At 61.4% G+C, this 16,938-nt stretch overlaps 1 protein-coding gene across 21 annotated transcripts in view; it reads left to right on the top strand.

Annotated features, from left to right (window-relative positions):
• NCOR2 (nuclear receptor corepressor 2) overlaps positions 1–16,938 on the top strand; it is a 211,888-nt gene that overhangs the window by 177,996 nt on the left and 16,954 nt on the right. For 19 of the 21 annotated variants that reach the window (XM_078061099.1, XM_078061098.1, XM_078061102.1 and 16 more), the window contains 12 exons: positions 59–179; positions 623–779; positions 4,957–5,121; positions 5,898–6,037; positions 6,773–6,875; positions 7,114–7,218; positions 7,509–7,612; positions 10,893–11,043; positions 13,244–13,384; positions 13,791–13,877; positions 14,532–14,830; positions 16,313–16,667. In XM_078061099.1, the coding sequence (XP_077917225.1) occupies positions 59–179; positions 623–779; positions 4,957–5,121; positions 5,898–6,037; positions 6,773–6,875; positions 7,114–7,218; positions 7,509–7,612; positions 10,893–11,043; positions 13,244–13,384; positions 13,791–13,877; positions 14,532–14,830; positions 16,313–16,667 (1,928 nt within the window). The remainder of the gene's footprint in view (positions 1–58; positions 180–622; positions 780–4,956; positions 5,122–5,897; positions 6,038–6,772; positions 6,876–7,113; positions 7,219–7,508; positions 7,613–10,892; positions 11,044–13,243; positions 13,385–13,790; positions 13,878–14,531; positions 14,831–16,312; positions 16,668–16,938) is intronic. The other 2 variants (XM_078061096.1, XM_078061097.1) reach the window with 2 other exon arrangements.

Below are 16,938 nucleotides of genomic sequence, written 5' to 3'. Positions count from 1 at the left end.
GCTGGAGCCAGGAGAGGCCAGCTGTGAGCCTGCGGGCTGACGCTCGTCTCTCCCTCAGGCTGCTGTCACCACGGCCCAGCCTCCTCACCCCGACCAGTGACACCAGGGCCAACGTCTCACCCCAGAAGCCGCTGGACCTGAAGCAGCTGAAGCAGCGGGCAGCCGCCATACCCCCAATCGTGAGTGCCCCGGCACCCCCTCTCGCACCCCAGGACTCCTGCCAAGCAAGGCCTCAGCCACCGTGCCCCCCCCACCCTTCACCGCTGCTTCCAGAAGGCAGTAGATCAGGGCGGGCGCACAGCCCCGGGGGGCGGGGGGCAGCACCTGCAGCCTCGCTCTTCCCAGCCCTTCCCAGCAGCCTCGTGTTTCCTGGAGAAATCCCCATGGAGATGAGGCGGGAACGGCTCCAGGGAGCTGGCAGGCGTGCAGGGTGGGGCTCTGGAGGAACCAGGGAGCTGGCGGCCTGCTGGTCTCCCTTCTGCCCTCCCAGCCTGGTGCCCCTGGGCCCCTCACTGCCGTGGCTCTCAGGCTTGTCATGTGCAGGGGGCCCGGAAGGCTGTTCCTCGTCTCTGTGGCTCCAGGACCACCTGTAAAGATACTCCCTTCCCCCTGCTTCCCTCAGCAGGTCAGCAAAGTCCATGAGCCTGCCCGGGAGGACACGGCTCCGCCCGCCCCCCCGCCATCGCAGCCCCTGCAGCCCGAGAACGACACCCCCCAGCAGCCCAGCAGCAGCCCTCGAGGCAAAAGTAGGAGCCCCGTGCCTCCTGCCGACAAGGAGGGTGAGTGTGTGCCCGTGGCCGTGGTGGAGAGCAGGGGAGAGTGGGGGGCCTGGCAGGGATGAGGGATAAGGGGCGTCTGTGCATCCAGAGCAGCTGCTGCGGACTCCAAGCAGAGTCGCGGGGCGGGCCAGCTAGAGGACTCGAACAGGTGGGGGGGACAGTAGGGCACAGCGGGAACGGGGGTGAATCAGAGGACCCCTGCTCGCTCTAAGGTAGGCACATACTGGCTTTCAGCCAGGTCACCCCGTGGCAGGACAGGCCTGCCGTTGTGCTTCTGGGGAAGCCAGAAATCCATGTTTTCACCTGAGCTGCAGTTTCTCAACGTTGGCAACTTTAAAACATTTTCAGAAGCATTGTATGTAAGCACGTCTGTGGCTCAGCCTCTGACTCCATGTGATTCAGCCCACACATGAGCTTCTAGAACCGTGGTTGAGGCTCAGCGCCCAGCTGGCAGCAACTCTGGGGCCTGGGCAGGAAGCACTGCTCCCTCCAGCTCTCATCCTGACCTTACTCCGGGCGGGGGTCCCTGGGTTCACTGGGGAGCCGTGCGGGTAATTCCCTGAGCAGCTGTGTTCCAGCAACTGCCCAGGGCGTGCTTTATTGTTGCCACGTGAAGCTCAAGGTCAGGAGACAGGCAAGGCATGGTTTCTTGGATTATCTGTCTCTGCCTCACATTCCCCACTGGACCCAAGAAGCTCTAGGCCTGTGTCCCCAAAGGGACACCCTCTCCAGAGCAGCCTGGCGTGCCGCATGGGCCGTGTACATCACAGGTGATGGGAGCCGGTCCTCCGGGGGTCCCCCAACACTGGGCTAGCCTAGGCTTCTGCTGGCTCCTGCCCTCGGGATCTGAGGGCAGCAGGACCCCAGCCCACCCTCCCTGAGCAGCACAGTACACGGGTGGGCTCGGGTGGGCTCCGGTGGCCTGCACCCCCTGCTTGGGTAGAACAGCCCTTCTTCTCTAGAAAGCCAGGCTGGCCCTTGGCCACAGGCCTCCTTGAGGATGGGTGCTGCTTGCCTGTCTGAGGACAAAGAGCAGGGCTGTCCCTGAAGGAGGACGGCTCCACACTTCCCACAAGTGACACAGGCCGGCCAGACATTCCCTGTTTAATCAGCCTGCCCCCTTGCCTCCCTGTGGCCACTTCCACCTGCTGCAGAAAGTCTCAGACGCCACCCACAGGGGCGGGCGTGCATCCTGGCCAGCACACGGGCTGTCCTGTGGCTGTCCACTGGACCAGGACATTTGCTGAACACCTGTGATGGCCAAGTGCTGGGCTAGGCACTGGGGGTTCGGCAGTGAGCAGGATGAACTCCTTGATTCGGGGAGCTCTTTCTGTGATCGAGAAGGACATTAAGCCAGGACACACACATAAGGAAGCAAGATGACTTTAGGTTACTTCATGCAATTGAAGAAAAAAGCAGGGTGAGGAGGGGCTCAGAGGAGCAGTCTCTCTGGAGATGATGAATCAGTCATGGGAAGATCCCGGGGAAGGGCGTTCCAGGCAGAGGGAATAGCATGTGCAAAGGCCCCGGGGTGGAGACAAGCTTGGTGTGTTTGGGGAGCTGCCAGAAGGTCGCTATGGCTGGGGAGAGGGTAGGATAGAGGATCAGAGAGGGAAGTGGGGGCCCATGATTGTGTAAGGCCTCGTAGGCCATGGTACCACGGGGACTTTGTCTCCGGTGTGGGAGAAGCCTTTTCAGGAGGAGCTTCAATGTGTTTGTGTTGTGGGAGAGAATCTGCTTTCTGTTTTGGAAAGATCTCTTTCTCTCTGGTCGTTGTTGAGGAGTAAGAGCTCCAGGGTGCTGGGCAGATGGAGGAGGCCACAGTGCTGTTCCTGACCAGCTGTGGTGGAGCCTGGGCTGCAGGGGTGACCATGGAGGTGGGGAGGAAGGGGTACGCGGGGAGTTTGTTTCAGAGGCAGAGCCGGTGGGGCCTGCTGATGAACTCGAGTGGGGATGGGGCCGGGGTGTCTGCCTTCTCTTGGGACCCTGCGACCGCCCCATACTGGGGCCAGGACAGCCCATGATGGGGGTGGCATTTGCTGGGCGAGAGCGGGGTCTGGCTCCAGAAGACCTTCCAGCCTTGGGGCAGCTGCCCAGGTGTTGGCTGTGCGGTGATGTCCGGGGCCCAAACAGCTCTGGCCCATGTCAGATCTGAGCAGGGCTAGGCTGCCCGTGGATGACTGGGCGCCACACGGGGCTCGCCAGGATCTGCTGGGACAGGTCATAGGCTCTGTCCTGGGAGAAAGTGAGCCACCACCAGTGGTTTCTGAGTCTGGCCTAGGGTCGTGCTGTTCCCTGGAAGGGCACCCCACCGCAGACGGTGTGCCGGGCAGCAGGCACTGCGTGCTTTTCTCACGGGGTCCGCCTCGCTGCTCAGTGTCCTTAGGCACGTGTGAACTTGACACCCAGCACTACCTCTCTGGTCTCGCAGGAGCCTTCCCTGCTCCCTGGCCCCTGCGTGGAGCGGCTCAGCCAAGCCAGGCCCTCGGCTCCCCCGGGGCCAGCTGGAGGAACAGGTTGTCTCTGCAGGCTCTCGGCCTCCTGCCCAGCCTGGCCCAGCCCCAGATTTCCCTTCCAGCCCTGGAACCCAGCACAGGCCAGGCGCAGCTGGACAAGCCGAGGCCCGGGGGGGTTCACGGCAGGGCTGTGGAATCCCTCCACTGAGTTAGTCCCTGCACGCTCTCCTGTGGGCTGCCCACTCGACCAGGGCACAGGTTCCGGGGGACCTCGGTCTCTCATGGGGGAGAGAGAGAGGATGTGGAACAGGCACGCCTCCCCTGCCCCCGGCTGTGCCCACAGCAGGCATCACTAATCGATGCTGACACTCTGCTGCCGTACCTCAGTGGGCTTTCACAAACTTCCTCTGCCATCCAGAGGTGGCCCAAGAGATGACACCTGCCTGCTATTCCTGTCCCAGGGGCTGGAGAGTTCTGGCGTTTCCAAGCTGTGTCTCCTGCCCAACTTCTCAGCCAGTTCTCTCTCTTGGGATTGGTCCCCAAGCCAGTTCTCAAGGGAGAGGTTCAGAGCTTGAGGCAGATTTCAGCAGAGTGGGAGGTGGGCAGGAGAACACCATGATGACAGACCCGAGGCCCTGGCCTTTGGCCCTGTCTACAGGGTGTCCCCCAGGCCTGAGAATCTGGGGGCATCTGCTGTTGATCCTCCTGTGGGCAGAGTGCCTAGTGAAGGCTCAGATCACAGCCTGTAGCCTGACTGCCTGGGCTTGAAGCTCCCTCCCTTGCCGGCTGTGGCCCTTTGACCAGGTGATCTCCCCTCTCCTGGCCTCAGTTTTCCCGTCTGTAAAACGGGGATGGTGACAGTTCTGTTTGGGCGTAGTGAGGATAAATGAGTCAGCGCACACAAAGCACTTGAGAAGTGCCGGCCCGTAGGAGGCTACGGAGCAGGGGGGGCGCGTTACCCTCCTGTCGTGTGACCTGAGTTGCACAGGCCGGCGAGCATTCAAATCCTGACTTGGCCAGGTATTTGCTGCTGACCTTAGACAATGCCACCGATGTGTCTGTGCCTCTGTTTCCCCTCCGTACGACAGAGCTAGCAGCTCTCGCGAGCTCACTAGGGAGGCTCCTTGGGTCCACGCTGGGTGGGGGGCGCTTAGCACAGTGCCCGGTACGTGTTCCACAAACAGGCTGCTGTGCGGGGGGTTCTCCTGAGCGTCTGGACCTCCGGCCGCCCCTCCGGCCGGGGCGTACGTATCATGGCGAGCCTTCATCGCTGTGCAGAGGCCAGCCAGCTGTTTCTAGAAAGAGCCGGACAGTAAATATTGTAGGCTTTACGGGCCAGACGGTCTCGGCCGCAGTGGCTCAGCTCGGCCGCAGACAAGTACGTAGGCGGCGCGACCGTGCCCCGGAGCAAGTGTCCGCGGGAGCAGGCCCCGTGCCACCGGCCGTCAGCCCCTGCTGTGGAGGTTTGTCCGAGGCGCCTCGCTTGCCTGGCATGCTGGGACTTAGAAGCTCCCTAGGATCTCAGGGGCTCAGGGCATGCCGGCCTGCAGACTTGGGGGGGCTCCCAACACAGACCCCCATTCCTGCTGGCCAGGACCCCATCCTTGCCCAAGGCCAGTGCTGTGGGCACAGGAGGGCCTTGTGTGAGCAGGGGTGGCCGGGGCCGCTGGGTCCCTGAGGGCTGGCCGAGTTCGGCTGACTGCCCGCCCTCGTCCCCTCAGCAGAGAAGCCTGTGTTCTTCCCAGCCTTTGCACCCGACGGCCAGAAGCTGCCCACGGAGCCCCCGTGCTGGACATCAGGCCTGCCCTTCCCTGTGCCCCCTCGTGAGGTGATCAAGGCCTCCCCGCATGCCCCTGACCCCTCGGCCTTCTCCTACGCCCCACCTGGTGAGTAGCTTGGCCCACGCTCGGGCTCCTCAGGTGCCGAACTGAGTCAGCCGGCACCATCTTTGGGTGCCAGCTATTTGCAGTGGTTTGGAACCACATGCAGAAGGATCTTAGAGTCTGATGAGATCCAACAAGGGGGATAGTCTGGTCAGTGAAGGGAAAAGAAGAGATCTACTGAGATTTGAGAAATTGCAGGATTAAGATTGAAGCCACTGGCAATAGGGAGCCATAGGAGGTGCTTGAGCTGGTGAGGGGCAGCCCTACAGTGGGGGCTCTGCCTTCTATCAGTGACTTAGAGCTAGAGAATGGACAGGTGGAAAGAAAAGCCTGGGGAGACCACAAGTACCAGGTCAGGTGAGCCAAGTCAGAGGTTAAGACTTCATTCTGGAAGCAGTGGGGAGCCATAAAAGGTTCACAGCAGAGGGGAGGATGTGAACCAGTAGACTTATTAGAAAGATCCTTCAGTTCCTGTGAGGGGAATGGGCTACTGCTGGGGCGGGGCGGAGGGGTTGGGTAAAGTGGGAACGGGGAGACCAGTTAAAAGGTCTGGGCCAGAGAGGAGGGGCTTGGGCCAGGGACTGGGCTGTGACAGGGTGGGGCGGAGGGAGGCTTCCCTGAGTTGTGGCATGTGACCTGAAGACACAGGAGCTCATCAGGACAGAGATGGGAGGGGCAGGAGAGGGGCGTGTGGGGACAGGGACCTGCCTGGGGGGGTCTGTCTGGCAGGGGCACGACCACTGCTGGGGCCCTGTGATGGACAGGTATGTGCCCTGCAGGTCACCCACTGCCTCTGGGCCTCCACGACAGTGTCCGGCCTGTGCTACCACGCCCACCCACCATCTCCAACCCGCCGCCCCTCATCTCCTCCACTAAGCACCCCAGCGTCCTCGAGAGGCAAATGAGTGCTATCTCCCAGGTGAGACGGGAGGGCCAGGGCCTCCCCAGGAGCGTCTGTGTGGCCTGGTGCCCGGAGAACAGCCCCTTTCTCTTTTGGGGGTTCAGTCTTTCCATCTATAAAATGGGGGCATCAGAAGCGGTGATAGCTGGGTGGGAACTGGACACCCAAGGGGCCAGGGTCATCTCTATGCACAGCACTGTTGGGGTCTGAGCTGGCTGGAGCTTGTCCCAGGCACTCGGGACCTTGGGACTCTGGAGTAGTCAAGAGCATGGGCTCTGCAACCAGACTGTGTGGCCTTGGGCAAATTACCTAAGCTTTCTGTGCCTCAGTTTCCCTTCTGTGAAATGGAAGATTGAATGGACTAGACACACAGCACGTGGTGAGCCTGTCTGTGACTACCTGTCCCTTGGCCTCCCTGACCTACCCACCTGTGTGGTGAGGGACGGGGCAAGGTGTCTGCTCTGTCCCAGCCCACGTGCGTGCATCGTTCCCTTTAAACCATACCAGATCACGATGGCCACTTCATAGGTGAAGGGACCGAGGCTCAGGAGAGCCAGGGACTTGTCCATGGTCACTCGGCTGAGCAGCAGGGCTGGGACTTGAGTCCCAGTGCCCCGACCTGCATGTGATCCTGAGGTTCCCCTCCTTTTGGGCTTTCGTGGAAGGGGATGTCAGGGTACTCTGGCTGGGCTTGGGCATGGGGTGGAGGGACTGTGGGGGCCCCTGTGACCCCATGACCTCTGCCCCTCGCAGGGCATGTCGGTGCAGCTCCACGTCCCATACTCTGAGCACGCCAAGGCCCCTGTGGGCCCTATCACCATGGGGCTGCCGCTCGCCATGGACCCCAAGAAGCTGGGTAAGGATCTACGCGCCCCCCTACCTGGACGGCCCAGGTTTGGCTCCAGCTGTCCACGTTGGGGGGAGGAGGGAAGGCAGTTTGGCTGCTGGGACCATGGCCTGAGCTTGCGGGGAGGGTGGCACTCCCAAATCCCCGGCAGTGCCGGACCTCCGCCCCTGGGTAGGATTAGGTGGGGGCCCTCCCTCCGAGTCCCTGTCCCAGTGGCAGGTGGCTCACTGCCCTCGCCCATCCCCAGCACCCTTCAGCGGAGTGAAGCAGGAGCAGCTGTCCCCACGGGGCCAGGCTGGGCCACCGGAGAGCCTGGGAGTGCCCACAGCCCAGGAGACATCTGTGCTGAGAGGTGAGGGCATGAGGGGTGGGCGTGAGGCCTAGAGTCTGCCCTGCACCCCCAGCGGCTGCCCCTCTGCTCTTTGGAGGAGGGTCTAGGCGGGAGCGGGATCTTTTATCCAAAATCTGCTGAGCATTGTCCGCTCCCAGAAGGTCCAGAAGCCCGTCTTCCTGATGGTTCACCCATTTAGGGGCAGGGGGTCCTCTGCGTTGAGACACCAAGGGGGCCTTGCAGGTCAGGAGCACCGTCCCCTGGGAAGGGGTTGCAGACACCCTTTATGCCCCATGTCTCGTGTCTTTTAGGGACATCCCTGGGCTCGGTTCCAGGAGGAAGCATCACCAAGGGCATCCCCAGCACGCGGGTGCCTTCCGAGAGCCCCATCACCTACCGCGGCTCCATCACCCACGTAGGTGTCCTGGGGCCCCGCCTCAGGGAGGAGGGGGGGACCAGCGGGCCGGGGCTCCAGATGCGGCCCTGACCGCCGCAGAGCGGTGGGCCAGCCCATTTGTTTCCTCTGGCGTCACTGTGCGGCCCCGGTCTTGGTGGCTAGGGCGATGTCCTGGCGATAGGAGCTCATGCTCTGCTCATTTGTCCGCTTGGAGCCAGGCACATCAGGTGCCGAGCGTCACACACAAGGCGCCCCTTGCGAGGCGCTGACGGTCAAGCAGCAGGTGGCCCGAGATACACAGACCGGTCAGAACTGGGCTGATGGCTTCAGAGGATCCGGTGCTTCCGATGGAGTAAGCCTCTGCGATTAAGAACGCCCGGGGCCACCCAGGCCAGTGGGGGAGATTTCTTGGGGGTGAGCCCCACAGGAGTCTCGGGGAACAGCATTCCCGGTTCGGGGGATAGCACGTGGGAGCATCTCTGACACGGGCAAGGACCAGCGAGGGGCCATGGTGCCTGGAGCAGGAGGGGGACTCCCTTCGGGGTGTCAGCGGGCAGGTGCTCTGCACCCTGGTGGAGCCGGCCCCCACTCCTGTGGCCCCTCGTGTGCCGTCCTCATCCACCCTGGTTTTGACTTCAGTCCCAGAAAACAAAGGATTCGTCTTGTGCTAGCCTTGACCTTGTGGTGTTGGGCCGCAGTCCGGCATCGCAGCCACGTTCACCTCTGCAGCAGGGAGGGCGAGATGACGTCCGCCCCCTCCCAGTCCTTGCAGGGCGAGCCGATCACGAGGCCCTCTGGTGTCAGGGAGCGGGGATCAGTTCTCTACCCGACCGAGGGGGGGGCTCCCCGCACATCTGGGGCCCGTTAAACTCTCCTCGCTGGCCAGCGAGCAGGAAGTGTGGCTCCATCACCTCCTGGAGTCGTTAACACCCTGGCTTTCTTATCTTCCCTTCCACCCAGCTCCAGACAAGACACTTTACACTGGCCCAGAGTCCATGCTATTATGGCTCGTTTTGTAGATAAGAAGACCGAAGCTCAGAGGTTAAACCTGAGGTCACGTAGCTAGTAAGTAGTGGACCCAGAGTTTTGTGCCCAGCTGTGTCTGGCTCTAGAACATCGTGCCAGAGAACGAGGAGCCAGAACACGCAGGTGTGCGTGCCCAGACACGCTTGCGTACACGGACACACGCACAGACACACACACGTGGACACAGTGCAGACACAGAGCATGTGGAAAAACAGACACGCAGGCGCACAGACCGGGAGACACACGGACATCCACAGTCATGCACACCCTGCCCCGCCCACACGCACGTTAACGGCGGAGCGTCAGGCCATAGGCTGGCCCGCGGTGAGGTGTCTTTGACCGCGGTGGCCTCAGATCACACCACAGAGGAGAAAGCTGTAGATTTTGAAATAACAGGCTTTTGGAGGCGGCTTCGCTGAGTGCAAAGAACAGGTACCTCGGGCAAAAGTCAGGCCAAGGTATTCAGGTCCCCACGGTGGCACGCACTCAAGCAGGGGACGGTCTCTCTAGTAAGAGCAGCTGCTCGCAGGGTCTTTCTGTGGAGGCATTGGTGATCGAAGGCTGACATCTGCAGTTCCTAGGCACCTTCTGCCCCAGGTTTCCAGGCACCTGGACCCACACCATCTCGGTCACTCACACCCCTTCAGTTGTCTCTGGCAGAGGGTGGTAGCTGCCAAAATGCATGGGAGTCCGACTTCCCCACCGACCTGCAATCGGGTGGTGATTAAATCATGCCCAGGCCACACGCACGCGTGCGCTCAGACAGACACACACATCCTCGAACCCGGCGGGCACTCGAGGAAGCCCCAACACTCTCTGCTCCCCAGTGCTCCCACCCGCCCTGGGAGTGACGTTCGTCAGGGCCGCACCCTGAGGCTGCTCGGCCTTGAAATAGGCCTCAGGCCAACAGTCTCCAGGCACGCACGAGCCTGTCCGGTGTATTGTCCCCAAGGGCACACACCATGCGTGTGCTGCTGTGAGAAGTCGGGGGGAGCCTGTCTGCGTTCAGTGTCTTGCTGTCCGTCTCCTCGCCAGTCAGGATCTGCAGTAGAGGTCCAGGGGGTTGCTAGCTGTTGCTCTTACCCCACAGGGGGATGTTTCTCAGCAGAGGAGTTCCCACGGGGAGACTTGGGGTCCACTGGTCCAGGGCTGGGCACACAGAGGGACCCCCACATATGTGAAACGGCTCATGGAATCATAAACATCTTGAGTTGGGGACAGCTTATCTATGCCAAGTGCCTTTAAGAATCGTAGATGCAGGGATTATTTCCATTCTGTAGATGTACAGATGTATAGGCTCAGAGAGGGAACGTGATTTGACAGAGGTCACACAGCAACTTGCTGGTAAAGCTGCTATTTGCCATCCATCAGTCTGACTCCAGATGCAGATTCTGATCCCCACACTCATGTTCTTGGAAGTTGCCCAAGGCAGGATGCTATTCCACGTGACTGTTTTCTTTCTGCTTGAATACCTCCCCCACTAGGGAGCTCACTCTCTTAGGTAGTGGTTTTCCATTGTGGGCAATTTTGCCGCCTAGAGGACATCGGGTAATGTCTAGGGACATCTTTGTTACACCTTGGAGGGGGCAGATTGGGGGGACACAGGGTAGCTCTGGCGTCCAGTGGGTGCAGGCCAGGGATGCCCAGGACAGCACCCACAACAAAGAAGCAACTGGCCCCCCCCATGGCAGAGTGTCGAGGTTGAGAACCCCTGGTCTTGGGAAATAGGGGTGCATGGCCCACGTTCATCGGCACAGCACGGGGGCCACATCTCAGCACCCCTGTTAGTTATCGTCAGTAGTTAAATGTCAGGGCTCTGAGAAGGTAAAACCCACACGGGACAGGTTGGAACACAGACTCCAGGGCTGGACTGCCTGGGTTCCAGTCCCAGCTGTGCCCCTGGATGAAGTCACCTAGCGCTCAGCGCCTCAGTCTCCCCCTTGAAACAGGAATGGTGATAGGACCTGTCTTAGGATTAAATGAGCGAATATATATAAGGGGCTTCAAGTGGTTTCTCTTACACCGTGGGTGCTCAGTAAGCTGTGACCTGGTGTTCTGTGTGGTTGCGTCTCCCCCTTTGAAGCAGCATGTGGATGAACACACGTGTGCACTGGTGGGCCTGGCACATGTGAGCATGTGTGTGAGTGTGTGGAGCTGGAGGGACCCGTGTAGGTCTGCTGGTCATGCCCGCGTCATGCCTGGTGAGCGCAAGGGGGTCCCCGGGTGGAGCCTGCCGGAGCCTGCCGGGCGCTCACCCCCTCTGCGCCTCCAGGGCACTCCGGCCGACGTCCTCTACAAAGGCACCATCACCAGGATCATCGGTGAGGACAGCCCCAGTCGCCTGGACCGCAGCCGGGAGGACAGCCTGCCCAAGGGCCACGTCATCTACGAGGGCAAGAAGGGCCACGTCCTGTCCTACGAGGGTGAGTGCTATTGTGAACAGCCTCGCGGGGCTTGGGGGGGCAGCCTTTTTCCTCCCCATCTGCAGAGTCTTTGGTGCCTAGGAAAGCATCTTTATGTGGAGGGTTGACGGGGGCACACCCCGGGGTATTTAGGGGGAGCACAGCGGATGAAGCCCCCCTCAGAGAGCTCTCAGGACACCCACACAAGATGCAAATAGGAAGTCCCCTGTGAACTCTGAGTCGTGGAAACCCACTCCTCCAGCATGGTTTGTCCACCGAACCCCAGGCTTTGGTGTTTCTGGAGTTGGTCAAGAGAGGAGGGTCCAGAAAAACACGGTCAGGGTAAAAGGCAGCCAGATGTCTGTGGAAAACAGATCTGGGGAGTTTGTGCCCCTCCCATCGGCCTGAGTGGTCAAGAACCGGGCGAAGCATTTTATTGCATTTTATCGCCATGTACGGGGACAGCCAGTGGTCCTGTGTGGCCACCCTCGTGGCCCCTTGAGAGACAAGGAGGCTTGGGATCAGGGAGGAGGATGTTTGGCCCATGGAGGTGGCTGCACAGGGAGTGAGGGCTGGGTGACAGCATGAAGCACAACCAGAGAGGTGGTGATCTGCCTATCCCTGCAAGTATGTAAGCCAGCAGCAGGGAAGGGTTGGCCTGCCTTGCTGGAAGCATAGTGGGGGAAACTGAGGCCCAGCACTTCTGGCCAACGCTGTGCTCTAATTGGTAGCCCATGGGTGGCCACCAGGGTGTGACGACCAGAGTGACCCTCCCCCTCTCCTTGCCTCTTGCCCCGTCTACCCTCCTGGGTTCAGGTTCCACAACCAAGGAGCCCTGCACGGGTGGGGTGGGGGGGGGCGGTTAAGGAAGGACAGAGCCAGGATGTGAGTTTCCCAGCATCCTTGGGCGCCTAGGGCTCTGGAACGGAACGCAGCTCATGGGCACCCCTCTTGGGGGCTGGCCCTGCAGGGCCCTACATTGCTTCTCCTCTGATGAGCGGACACCTTTTCTCCTCTTTGTCTGCCTCTGCCCATGCCCCCTGCGCCCTCGCTCCTGGGAAGTGGAGGTGGTACCATGTAGCTGAGGGTCAGGCTAGCGGCTGTGTCTTGGGCGCCAGCCTTGGTACGTGGCTGAGGGGCCTGCAGTCAAGGCGTACGGGCAGGATGAGCACAGCCTCAGCTCAGGTCCCCACACCCGTCCTCGAGCTCTCATCTGTAGAGGGCGTTTGCACCAGGGCTTCTTATCCCTCCCATGCTTCCTGGAGCCGGGTGGTTAGGGGGGTGGTGGGGGGGGGCGCCCTGGCAGCCTGGACAGTGGCTCTTGTCGCTCTGTATGGGTGTGAGCCCCCCGGCTACACTTCTCATCTCTCCATATATACATATATATACATACATATATATATATTTATGTTTTTTTCCGTTTTGATCTGAAATCTCAGTGTTTAAATGTCAGCAATTCTGAAAAAAATTTAGAGCCACAACCCAGCATGTCTGTAGGCCGCCGCTTTGTAGCCTGTGGAGCAGACCTGGAGAAGTAACAAGAGGGGGAGAACCTGTTGTCCTCGAGGGGCAGGACTGGGGCCCTGGGGAGCTTCCTTCTGCTGCTCTGGGGGAGGAGAGGCCCCTGGAGGAGCCCCAGCCTGCTGGGTGAGGCCAGGCCTTGCTCTCCTCAAGAACTGCCTCCCGGCGTTCAGACCCTCAGCCTGTCTGGGGGGCCAGGGTGCACAGCCCGAGGTTCCTCCTGGCTCAGCCAGGCATGTCTGCCGTGGACAGCCCCCTTTCTGTCCTCACGTGGACTTGCTACAGCGCACATATGTGTGTGTGCGTGTATGCACGTGGACACAGACAGGCACACGGGTCCATTTGTGCCCCTGGCCTCACTTCGTTCTCGGTGGCCAGGCCTGTGTGTGTACGCGCACACTCACACCCAAATGGTTGTGCACAGCCTGTCTGTTTCCACTCTGCTGCTCACACACACGTGTGCACTGGTGTTCGTGTCACAAGTCAGCGGCCGTGTGTGGTCAGAGGCACACAGCTGACCGGGGGTTGGGGTTCAGGGTGCAGGAAGCCTTGGTATCTGTTAAATCCCTAGACTGGAGAGAGAGGCCCCGGCTGGCCTGCAGGCTGTGGGTTCCCTCGGGAGGGCTCAGCTGGGCTTGCTGGAACGGGGCCCTAAGCACCAGACCGCCACCCCTCACCACGAGCATGGTCTGGTTTCCAGGTGGCATGTCGGTGTCCCAGTGCTCCAAGGAGGACGGCAGGAGCAGCTCTGGACCTCCGCATGAGACGGCTGCCCCCAAGCGCACCTATGACATGATGGAGGGCCGCGTGAGCAGGGCCATCTCCTCGGCCAGCATTGAAGGTGGGTGCCCTGCCTGGCTCCCTACCCCGGCGGACACACAATGCCAGGGCCTAGGACCTGCTCTGGGGGGCCTCCCAGTTAAGTGGGTTAGAGCAGCAGAGAGAGAGAGAATCTGTCAGTGCCCCCTAGAGGGAGGTGGTGGGATGGTTCGCCTGATTTTCCAGAGAGGTAAACTGAGGCTAGGTCTTGCTGAGGCTCAATCTAGAAGCAGTGCAGGGCCCAGGAGTTGGGACATTGCTTGCTGGATCCAGGGCTGCCACCACCGCCACCATCATGGGGACGGCTGTCAGCGGCCGAAGGGACCCATGCTGGGAGGGCTGGCCCTGACCCCAGCCCCAGCGCCTGTCACTGCCCGAGGCTGGCTGAGGGACCCACGTAACCACGACGCTCTTGCCCCTCCCCCAAGGTCTCATGGGCCGCGCCATCCCGCCTGAGCGACACAGCCCCCACCATCTCAAAGAGCAGCACCATATCCGAGGCTCCATCACACAAGGTGCCACCCGCCCTCTGCCCCCACGGTGCCCGCCCCCCGCTGCCCTCACGGCGGCCGCAGCCAGCACGCAGATGTCTGCCGTCGCGATGGGAGGGGGTGGGGTGCGTGCCGGCCGCGGGACAGGGTGTGACGCGTGCGCGTGGCCAGTACAGGTGCGGGTTGAAGTGCAGAGCGAGGGCCTGTCTTACTGAAAAACAGGAGAAAGCCGGATACTGCCCCTCAGCCCTGTCCCTCGCAGGCCTTGTTACTGAGCATCTGCTCTGGGCTTGCCGCTCACCCAGGCGCTCCTCCCGTGTTAGGGTGTGGGACTGGTGTCTTCACTTACTAGCAGTTCTAGCGGTGCTGTTACCATGCCACCCAAATTCTCCTGGCTGCTCGTGGTGAGCCAGCTCCTATGGGCCCCTGTTACGCTTTCTGCCTACAGCATCTCATCGAACGTGCACGCCTTGGTGAGGTGTTTGAGTTAACACTCCTATTTTATATATGAAGGGACTGAGGCTCAGAGAGGTCCAGTCACGTGCTCAAGGTCCCACAGCGAGTGAGGACTTGATCCTAGGTAGTCTGGCTCCGGAGTCACTGGTGTGTGGAGACCCCAGGTTAGAACGGGCACAGTGGGGGTGGAGTCGAGGGTCAGCACCCTGTCCTCCTTGGCAGGGATTCCGCGGTCCTACGTGGAGGCCCAGGAAGACTACCTCCGCCGGGAGGCCAAGCTCCTGAAACGCGAGGGCACGCCCCCGCCGCCCCCGCCGCCCCCGCGGGACCTGGCCGAGGCCTACAAGGCCCGACCCCTGGAGGCCCTGGGGCCCCTGAAGCTGAAGCCGGCCCATGAGGGGCTGGTGGCCACGGTGAAGGAGGCCGGCCGCTCCATCCACGAGATTCCGCGAGAGGAGTTGAGGCGCACGCCCGAGCTGCCCCTGGCCCCGCGGCCGCTCAAGGAGGGCTCCATCACGCAGGTAAGGACGCCGGGCCAGGATGCTGTGGGGGCGGCCGTTAGCCGCTGCTCTGGCCTCTACCAGTGGGGAAACTGAGGCTCCGACTCCGTGGGTACCTTGCCCGGGATGACACAGCTGCTCGTTACTGAGCTCCTTTGATTGTATTTCTGCTCCTGTGAGGTTCACACCCATTATCCCCATTGTTCAGATGGAGAAACTGAGGTGCAGGGAGTTCAAGCAGCCTGCCAAAGTCCCAGAGCTAACCATAGAAATAAACGGCTGCTGCTGATTGGATTTCTGTTGGGGGCCAGGTGCTGCCTGAGCACTGGGCATCCTGCCCTGTTTAGCCCCCGCAACCACGCTCTGAGGTAGTTCTCTTACTGTTCTCGTTGTATTGGTGCATAAATGAGGTTCAGGGACGTTAAGTGACTTGCCCAGGGTCACACAGCAAGTGAATGGCAGTTATGAACCTCAAGTCCAGACGTGCCTAAATCTGCAACATCTTTGCTTCTTGGCGTCCCCTTCCCCCCACCAGCAGGCTGTACTCCCCCGGCCCCGGCCCCCGCCCCCCAGGAGGCCCCAGCCTGGTAGGGCATGACCAGCTCCAACTGTGTTAGGAGCTGGCCAGTGGAAACCGCACAAGGGCCACTGTCCCTTCCCGTGGTCAGAAGTGGCCTGATGGAATGAGGAGGGAGAGTGGGAACCATCCCAGGGGCTGCTTGGCTACGAGGCAGACAGTACTGGGGAGGGCATCCAGGGAGGGCATCACAGCTGGGGTCAAGGTTCATAGTGCCGGGAGAAGCCGTGGGGAAATTATCCAACGCCAGGTTTGGCTCTCAGCCTCTGGGCGGGAGTTCCCCATGGATCCAAGAGGGAGGCCAGCCTGATTCTACAGCATTCTTAAAAGCAGGGTGTTTCCCTGCTTTAATTAAAACATTCGTGCATGAACTCCGAGCTCCATCACTAGAGACACAGGGCCCCACTCTACCCCGGGTTCCCAAGCCTGTGTCAACAGGGCAGGGGCTTCTCCCAGGTGGCCAGGTTGTGCTCTGGTCCATGACCCCCTGTTTCTTCAGCTGCCCCTTCTGGCCAGAGAGCAAACAAACCTCAGCCCTGACCTCTGAGCCTTGGGCCCCAGGCGGTGGAAGTGGGTTTTGCTGCTGAATTTTCTGGAGTGGTATTGAGTGGGCCGTGGAGTCGCAGCCTGATGGGGGGAGGTTGTCCCCATGTGGGGATGCTGAGGCTTCAGGGGCCAACAGAGGGTCCCCCACTTGCTCCAGGGAGGGCTGACCTGTGAACTTTGTGCCCCTTCTGCAGCCGTCCCCCCAGGTGGCTCTGGGGGCCAGGACGGGGGAGGCGGGGCAGTGACATGTGTGCTGATCTTAGGTTTAGCAAAGCCCTTTGTCCCCCTGCCCCTGGAGATGTTGAAACATCGCTCCCGTTTTATGGCTGCGAAACGGAGGCTCCGCGGTTACGTAGCCGGTGCTTCCCCCTTCTCCCCAGGGCACCCCGCTCAAGTATGACCCTGGCACATCCTCTGCCGGCTCCAAAAAGCATGACGTGCGCTCCATCATCGGCAGCCCCGGCCGCACGTTCCCGCCCGTGCACCCGCTGGACGTGATGGCCGACGCCCGGGCGCTGGAGCGCGCCTGCTACGAGGAGAGCCTGAAGAGCCGGCCGGGGGCGGCCGGCAGCTCTGGGGGCTCCATCACCCGGGGGGCCCCGGTCATCGTGCCCGAGCTGGGCAAGCCGCGCCAGAGCCCCCTGACCTACGAGGAGCACGGGGCACCTTTCGCCGGCCACCTCCCACGCGGCTCGCCGGTGACCACGCGGGAACCCACCCCGCGCCTGCAGGAGGGTGCGTGGGGTGCGGGGTGGGGGATGGGCACTGGGTGGACTCCCCGGCTCAGGAAACTGCCTCCCCACCGACCTCAGCTTAGGCTGGAAACTGGCGGCACCCTCAGGGCCACCACATACCTTCCACCTGCCTGACCCGTGGCTTCTGCCCCCAAATTATACTCAGAATTATCTTTGCCTCCCTGCCACCTCCAGACCACCATGATTTCCCACCTGGCCTCCCCGACTCCCCTCCTGTCCTGCTATAATCTGCACCCCAAACGCAGCCAGAA

This window comes from Halichoerus grypus, chromosome 13 (assembly GCF_964656455.1).
Source record: "Halichoerus grypus chromosome 13, mHalGry1.hap1.1, whole genome shotgun sequence".
Classification (NCBI taxonomy): Eukaryota; Metazoa; Chordata; class Mammalia; order Carnivora; family Phocidae; genus Halichoerus; species Halichoerus grypus.
This window is presented reverse-complemented; position numbering and strand designations above follow the sequence as displayed.